Source organism: Magnolia sinica, chromosome 11 (genome assembly GCF_029962835.1).
Source record: "Magnolia sinica isolate HGM2019 chromosome 11, MsV1, whole genome shotgun sequence".
Classification (NCBI taxonomy): domain Eukaryota; kingdom Viridiplantae; phylum Streptophyta; class Magnoliopsida; order Magnoliales; family Magnoliaceae; genus Magnolia; species Magnolia sinica.
In genome coordinates, this window is record NC_080583.1 from 52267571 (window position 1) to 52276540 (window position 8970).

The 8970-nt window shown below is 44.5% G+C and overlaps 1 protein-coding gene across 1 annotated transcript; it reads left to right on the top strand.

Moving 5' to 3' along the window:
* Positions 1-7412: 7412 nt before the first annotated feature.
* On the top strand, positions 7413-8763 carry LOC131219139 (transcription factor MYB44-like). The gene has a single exon (XM_058214143.1). It carries the CDS (start codon positions 7529-7531, stop codon positions 8501-8503), a length of 975 nt encoding a protein of 324 aa, XP_058070126.1. The 5' UTR covers positions 7413-7528; the 3' UTR covers positions 8504-8763.
* Positions 8764-8970: the final 207 nt, after the last annotated feature.

An 8970-nucleotide genomic window follows, 5' to 3' on the forward strand; every position in this document is an offset into this window, starting at 1 on the left:
TCAATGGGGCTTCGACTTCCTCGAGCTGGAGAACTTCCTGGCCAACCTCCTGCAGGGGGAGGTTGCCCTATACTTGATTTTTTTTTTCTTACATTCCTATCCGGTGATGAGAGAAATGCTTCACTATCATAGGGTCGTCCCATGGCAACTAAACCCCAATGTGTGTTGAGCTGTCTTTGGCTGATGCATTCTCTAGCAGTAGGTCGGCAATTCCAAGCTCACTATGGATGAGCTCTTCTTCTTGTACCAAGCCAAGAGCAACCCAAGCTCTTGAAGATGGGATTACTTTTCTTCATGGTCAAGCAATGGTTAGTCCATTATCACCAATAACCTGTTCTCTAACAAAGGCTGGAAGGACAAGTGGTTTTTTGTAACCGTCGAGTGGGAGGCCCTTACGATAGAGCTGGAGGAATTACATACTCGAGTTACTACCTCATTCACTCCTAGGTCGGAATAAATGTCGAACTATTGTGTTTAGTTTTCTTTTATTTACTTGCTTGAATCGTGTGGGCATTTGACTCCTTTTCTTCTTTTTTGGCAGCCTTTTTCAAATCCCAACCTAGCCTCTCCGTCTCTCTCTTGTGCTAGATCATGATCGCTCGAGAGTGACCAGTGGCTCAATGGGACTGTAGGAGGCTAGCCACTCTGTAGCTCTTACAACAGCTTAGTCTTTTTCCTGCAGGCGAATTTCTTCCACCTTTGTTAATTCTTGGTTGATAGTTGTGCAGATAGGCTTTTGTACTAACTTTTCCCTGTCGTTCTTGTTGCGATGTCGGAACACCCTCGATCCTGAAAGAGGAAGCTCCCATCTAGGGATGAGTTAGAGAGATTAAAGAGCATGGGGAAAAGGATGACCCCATCAGCTCCTCTCACCACCCCCATTTGAGCCCTTACCCTTGCTCCTAACTTAGCTGAGCGAGACCCCAACCGTCGTCGCCCCTACTGTAGACCCACTTGGGCCTGAGACTGGAGCTTCTGATGCTCCCACTGACACTCTCTTACTCAAAGTGGTTGAACTCGACGTGCCATCACTGAGGTCTAAATGAGCTTGGACCGAGGAGGCCTCGGGTACTGCTGGTGTATATAAGCATCAAGGCTCAGCCCAAGAGGCAATCACCATGGGAGGGCCTCTGTCTTCCTCTCCTTCGATCTTAAGCCTCCCGGTTGTACTCCTAAGTTGGGAGCGGGTCCAACTGCCTTAGGGGGAGGTGCATTTTCGACTGTCTCTATATCCAAAGCGGCTATTTTCATTGGTGGTGACCTCGGCCATCAAGGTATGTTGGCAGCCTATAGATTTTCTGATTTTATTTTTCTCTTTCTTCATTTTGGTAGACTGGCCTTGGTCTTTTTCTTGTTGCAGGAGGCTCTTGGGGTCATCGCCCTTCGCCAGTTTACCCTTGACCTAATGGCTAGGTTCAATGAGGCCAAGCACTTGTTAAACATTGCATGTGCCTATCTCGAGATGAAAGCCCGTGAGCTAACGACGGTCTCATCGAACTTGTGAGAGCTTTGGGGCACTCTTCGTGTGTCCAAGATAAAATGAGACGCTTCCCTTGCTCAACTGGTGGAGAACCACCAACGTAGTGTTGTGCTATTGGCAAGAAAGGCTAAGCTGGAGACTGAGGTGGAGGGAGCAAAGACATCAGAAGCCAAGGCTGAGGCTAGTATCCTGGCACTAGAGGAGGTGATGCTGGAGGCATATAAAGCCCTTTAGGCCCATAAGGCAAAGCTGGAGGAGGTCTTCAACGCCAGCTTCACCAAATGCCAAGAAGAGGTTTAAGGACATTTCCCTGAGCTTAACCTGGCCTAGATGGACGAGGAAGTGGGCTAGGGAGACTTTTATTGCTATTGCCGACGTCACTCCCGCCCCTGAGCAAGAGGGTCCGTTACCTGCCTAAGAGTTATCTCTCTCTTTTTTTTTCCTTTTCTTTAGACAACTTTGTACACTTTTTCAATATTAATGAAAAACTTTTGTTCAAAACCTTTGTTCAAGTCTGAATTACTTCATTGTTTGTGTATGTACTTGCTGCCTTGCTAGCCCCCTCACTCCCTAGCTTGATCCATCTGGGCTGAAAAGTGGGGTGGTTAGAAATGATTAGGGACTGGACGTTTTAGTAGTCTTCTCAGGAATACTCCATCCCAAGTACTTAAGCTGATGTCGAGTGTTTACATCCGAGGTGTGCCCCTTGGGTTTGTTACTTATCAGGGTAACAAGCTTAATTAAGACTTCTCTCTCGTTTCGGCTTTTTAGCCACCAAGCCTTTCATGGTTTAAAGGGCATCTCCTTAAGTTTAGCTCATTCTCGGGCTCTTTAGCCATTGTGTTGGTCACTCATGGACAGTAGATTAATGATGTATGAAAAATGCATTTTTCTTCTCTTTTATTCATAAAGGAGATTACAAGTAGTAGACACCTGAGGTGTATTGTCGACCTAGCACTCTTGATGTGCTTGTAGAACTCCTCAGATCAGTTTCTACTGATATTATAACTTTAAGTGTTCGACATTCATGGATGAGGCAGGGCCTGCCCCTATAAGTCCTCCAACTAATACGTCCCTCGTCAGGCTATACGGGTGACCTTGTAGGATCCTTCCTAGCTCGGTCCTAATGCTCCCGAATCAGGCTCCTTAGTACTCAGGGAAACTTTTCAGATTACTAGATCTCCCACCTTAAATCTTCACTACTTGACACTCGAATTGTAGTGTCGAGTAACTCTTTGCTTGTAGGCAACGACTCTTACTAATGATTTGTCTCTAAGTTCCTCGAGCAAGTTAAAACTCAGCAGCATTTACTTGTCATTTCTCCTTAGTTGAAATAGTTTAGTTTGTCTTGATGGTATTCTAATTTACATTAGGACCACTACCTTTGTGCTAAAGGCCAAAGAGAAATGAGTCTCCCTGGTAGTTGATCGAGCAATGGTCTAATATGCCCACAAAACATGTAGCAACTCCTCCATCCAGGCCCCTTTGAATTTATTGAGCTTGATTTTAAGGTAGCCTTTGATGATCTTATTAACTGCATCTACCTAGTCATTAGCTCAGGGGTGCTTAGGTGAGGCAAAGGTATTATGTATCCTGAGCTTCTCACATAATCCTCGGAACCTAGCATTGTCGAATTACTTACCATTGTTGGTAACAATAGTGTAGGGTATGTTGAATCTGTAAACAATGCTCTTCCAGATGAAGTTAGTCATTTTCTATTCAGTGATCCAAGCTAAATGCTTAACATCGTCTCACTTGGTGAAGTAGTCGACAATGACAATAGTAAACTTGATCTGTCCCTTACCAATCAACAAGGGTCTGATGATGTCGACTCCCCACTATGCAAAAGGCCAGGGCCCCCTCATTGGGGTCATCTACTCAGGCGGTTGATGTGGCACTGTAGCGAAGCGTTGACACTTGTCATATTTCTTCATGAACCGTTTGGAATCCTCATGCATCATGGGCCAATAACACCCTTGTCGAATTGCTTTATGTGTTAGTGCTCTCCCGCATGAGTGATTTTCTTATATGCCTTTGTGGATTTATCTCAAAACGTATTCATCTTCATTTGGTCGTACACACCTTAGGTAGGGTAGTGAGAACCCTTTCTTGTATAGGATGTCTCCCAATATCGTATACCAAGCAGATCGATACCTGACTTAGCCTCCAATCTGTCCTTGGGTATCTCACACTGCTTTAGGTAACGCATGATAGGATCTATCTAGCTCGGTGTGTGGCTAACTAGGAGGGCTACTCTCTGGTCGGGCTGACTAATGCTCGGCTTGGGCAGAAATGCAATCAGGACAATCCTTGTGAGGTCGGTTTCGGTGGCTGAGGCTAACCTTTTCAAAGAGCCTGTGTTGGAGTTCTCAGATCTTGGAACTTGTATGATTTCATACCATCAAATTCATCAAGTAATTCACGAGCCCTGGTTAAGTAGGTGATTATCTTATCTCCTCTAGCCTGATATTCTATGGCGACTTGGTTTACCATTAACTGTGAGTCGCTATAGATTTTCAGTATTCTGGCTTCCATTTCGTTGGCCAATCTTTGGTTGGCTAAAAGTGTTATGTACTTGGCCTCATTGTTGAAGGCTCGGAAGCATACTCGATCTTCACTTGTCGGGTGAGGTTAGAATTAGTCTCGCTTTACTTCTATGAGCATTCGATGATCCATTTACATGAAGAGTCCACGTTTGTGGTGTTGAGCCCTGCTGAGTTTTCTTTGTGCATGGTTGGTTCATGGGATATGTAAATTTTGTAATAAAATTGGCGATGGCTTGTCCTTTGGTCATTTTTTGGGACCAATATTTGATGTCAAAATTGTCGAGCTCAATTGCCCACTCGACGAGTCGTCTAGCTGCTTTGGACTTTTGCAATACTAGATGGAGAGGCTGATTGGTAGAGATGACGATGGTGTGAGCATGGAAGTAAGATCGGAGTCGTCAGGATGATGTGATTAGGGCCAGAGCCAACTTCTCTCTCTAGATAGTGTGTTTTTGCATCAGTTATGGCTTTGCTCACGTAGTAGACTGATCATTATATGCCTCCTTCTTCCCTGATTAATGTCGAGCTAACTATTATCTATGAAACAACTAAGTACAATAGTAGCTCCACCCCTGCGTAGGCTTTCAGAGTAGTGGAGGGGACCCTATGTAGGCCTTAAGCTATTGGAAGGCTTATTCGTGTTCCTCCATCTAGGTTGGCTTTTTACTCCCCTTCGGCTGCTTGAAGAAGGGCAAGCACTTGTCTTTGGCTCGGGAAACAAATCTGTTTGGAGTCGTCACTCTACTCATGAGGTGTTGGATTTCTTTTGTTGAGATGGGGGAACCTACGTTTAACAATCACGAAGGGGAACAATTCAACGCACTAGATCTTCTGGCAGAATCAAACAGAGGATGTGTTAACAATATTATAAAATGGAGATGCAATCCGAAGGATCTTATGGATGAGAGAGATGTGAGTTTGAGATGATGGAATTTGGATCGAAATGGTCCAGTTTATATATGCAGCAGGGAGTGGACTGTTGCTAGATGGCCATGCAAAGTGCGCCAACTAGCGCTACTACAACTACACTGCCCACACCTCTGCTCGAGTGCGTGCATTAGCACTAGAACACGCAACCCAAGCGTCTCAACCTACAAAACTTAAGAGTTAGAATACTACACATACCTCCACATATAAACCTCGAATCTTCTCCCATTCATTTTTATGTGGTACAAAACAGACACTACTTTTTCATTTGAAATTTCCAAAAACGTTTTAGCAGGGAAACGAAAATCCCATAATATTTTCAATATTTGATTTTTACAAAAAACCATAAATTTCAACGGCGAGGAAGTTTTCTACTGTAGACATTCGATCCCACTTGATCTTAAGATCTGTCTCCTTTTTGGGCTCACGTCCAAAAATGAGTTGGCCAAATCGATGGACAGTTGGGATAAAACGCATGCATCATTGTGGGGTCCACAGGGCTTTCCACCGACTAGCTTGCTGGTGCAGGGGAACTCTTTCACGATGTGCAACGATGTAAGTACGAAGTGCGCTAGCAAGCTATAAGTCCTTTGACACGGGCCCCACACTCACGAGACAGCTTGCCCTAGCAAGCTAGGGTATTGTTTGCCGGCATGTGTACATTGGGCGGTTTGGGTGGATCCCAACTGTAGGGCCCATTGTGATGTATTTGACTTACATCCACACCATTCATCCATTTTAAAAGTTCATTTTAAGGCACGATCCCAAAAATAAAGCAGATCCAAATCTTAGGTGGACCATACCGCAGGAAATAGTAGTGATTGAATCTCCACCATTAAAAACTTTATGGGGCGACAGGAATGTTTATTTGTCATCCAACGTATTGATAAGGTCACAAAGACCTAGATGAAGATACCACACAAATATCAGCTTGATTCAAAACTTTTGCAGCCTATGAGAAGTTTTTAATGGTCAAGTGCCAATGTTTCCAGTATTACGGTCCACCTGAGATTTGGATCCTTTGTTTTTGGGATCATAACTAAAAAGACTTTTCAAGACGGATGGACGGCGTGGATATAAGAAAAATAAATCAAGGTGGGCTCTACAGTCAGGGATCCCACCCACCTCGGTGGATCCCCACCGAAGACGCGCCCGTCTATATAGTAGTAGAGAAACGCTCCACAGCTCCAGTTGAGCACCATGAGTTATGGTGATCCGGGTTGCATTGTTTCAGTTGGACAGTTCAATTGATCAATCTCAACTGTCCATTGCATTTGGAATGCATTTCACGGGCTATAAATTACAGTCACACTGATCGGATCATCCAATCCATACTTATTTTGTATAGCCATCCTTTCACAATCCATGTATGGGGATGGTTACAATTGCCTAACAAAGGTAGTTGTTTACAATCATAAAATACCCATATTAATTCATAACAAATGGACGGATCAGAATGTTTCTTAAAAATCTGTTTTTTTTTTTTTTTTTTTTTGTAAATGATCTTGGCCGTCAATATTTAGGGACACTAATCAAAAGTTAATATTTGTCAGATTAATGTGATACTTTCGTGTTAGCCCGTAAAACGTGAGTCGGACGGACATACACTATAACTCATTGCGATACTTAGGTTTGCAACCACCGGAGTTGATAAGTAAGAATGAGGCCGTTGGAGATGTGGTATGATTCAATAATCAAAACCGTTTATTTTGAATACCAATAGTCACCCGAACCGTGAGCCGTTAATAGGAAGTCCAGGGGTAGCTACTTTAATCAATTAATCCTGTTGAAGCGAAAACGGTTGCAATTCAAACGTATCCTATTAACAATACGTCGGTATACATCGTAGGTAGCAGACCACTACGAATACGGTGTATAACGTATACCGATGTGAACATTTGTGCCAAATACACGTGGCACCGTATTCATCAACGCCGTGGAGACCGTGGGCCATTGTTGATCTAACATAAATTGAAATCAACCGTTGATTCCAAATATAACTATTCGATTGCAGCTGTCAAACATGGAGAACTGAAATTTTTTCTAATATGACAGACAGTTCGAGGAATAAAATGGGCCTATGATTTTGAAGGTATGGATTGACATAGATATGACACGTGTAAGGTGGGTGAGAAACCGTGTGAACTGTAAAAAAAAAAACGCACACAACTGTGCACCACAACCCAAAAAGGAAAACCAGCGAGATTTAACGTGCCCGAGAAATTAGCGAGATACAAGCTCACGACGATGTAAATTCGCGCAGCGCCTTGCCGACGCGTGTCCCGATAACAGCTGTATCCAAGCAACCGCCTGCCTGGAAGAAGGCGGTGGCCTTAACGCCTATGACCGGTCACCAACCGGCTCTCCCGGTCATTTTCTCTTCCTTTATCTACCCTTCTCACATTCCCGGCTTCTCTTCTTCTTGTAACGCAACAGAGCCAAAGGCTCTCCTCTCTCTCTCTCTCTCTCTCTCTCTCTCTCTCTCTCTCTTCCCCTTAACCCTCTCTCTCCCCCCCCAAAAAAAAATCTCACCTTTCGTCTCCTTTTCTAGGGTTTCAAATCCAACCTTCCATTCATGGCTTCTTCTTCTTCTTCTAGAAAGGATCTTGATCGGATTAAAGGGCCATGGAGTCCTGAAGAAGATGAATCTCTAAGGAATCTGGTTCAGAAGCATGGCCCACGCAACTGGTCCCTGATCAGCAAATCTATCCCAGGCCGATCTGGCAAGTCGTGCCGGCTCCGATGGTGTAACCAGCTCTCTCCGCAGGTTGAGCATCGGCCTTTCACGCCCGAGGAAGACGAGACGATCGTACGGGCCCACGCTAAGTTCGGCAACAAGTGGGCCACCATCGCACGTCTACTGTCCGGCCGTACAGACAACGCGATTAAAAATCATTGGAATTCTACTCTGAAACGGAAATGTTCTTCTTCCTCAGAAGACGCAGCAGCGGTTACTGCATCACTAGATAATCCGCCGTTGAAGAGATCGGCGAGCCTCGGCGCTGGTGGTGGGCCATCCTTTTCCGGCCTATGTCTCAGTCCCGGCAGCCCTTCCGGATCGGATGTCAGTGATTCGAGCCTGCCCCTTCCATCAACGTCCTCCCTCATCTACAGGCCTGTCCCTAGAACCGGCCCGATTTTGCCCCCTTCAACTCAGCTGGAAACATCTTCCTCCACCAACGAGGAACCGCCTCCGACTATGTCTCTCAATCTCTCTCTGGCCGTCACTCCATCCGTCCATTCCTGCGACGTTTCGAATCCGGAATCGGGGTCGGGATCTACGCATACAAACAATAACAACAGCGAGCTTCCGCTGTTGCCGTCAGAACCTTCACACACACAACTGTCCCCCTCCTATCATGAGTTCGGATCGTTGGCGGAAAAATCATTTTCCCCTTTCAATCAAGAGTTGCTATCGGTTATGCAGGAGATGATTAAGAAAGAGGTGAGGAATTACATGTCAGGGCTGGAACAAAACGGGTTTTGTTTTCAGGCAGATAGCGTCAGGAATGCAGCGGTGAAACGGATCGGCGTCGGCAAGATCGAATGAAGTAGTAGTAGTTCTTTTCGTTTCCATACCCAAATAATTTTGGTCTAGATTTCGTGTACAGAAAAGATGATGAACGGTCAAAATCAAGGATGGGATGATGTGGACGGTGGAGAATGGAGAAAGAGAGGTTTTTGTGCGTGAGAAAGGAGATCGGATCGATAAAACGGTTTCTCTTTTGAAACAGATCCTCTTTATTTCTTAATCGTTCACCGATTCAGAGAAACAAGAAAACCAGAAAGGAAAATAGACAAATTTCATCATTTTCCTTCCTTTTTTTAAAAGCCTTCTTTTTTATTTTGTTTTTCAAGTCGTTTTGGTTTTTCCCTGGAAGAAAAGGCAGTTCCTTGCCCCGGTAGGAACTCATTTCTCTAGAATGAAAAAAAAAAAAAAAAACGGAAAACTTAAAATGGTAGTTTGAAATTGTATATAAGTATGAAGTTACCACAGTTAAGTAGCATGACTACTAC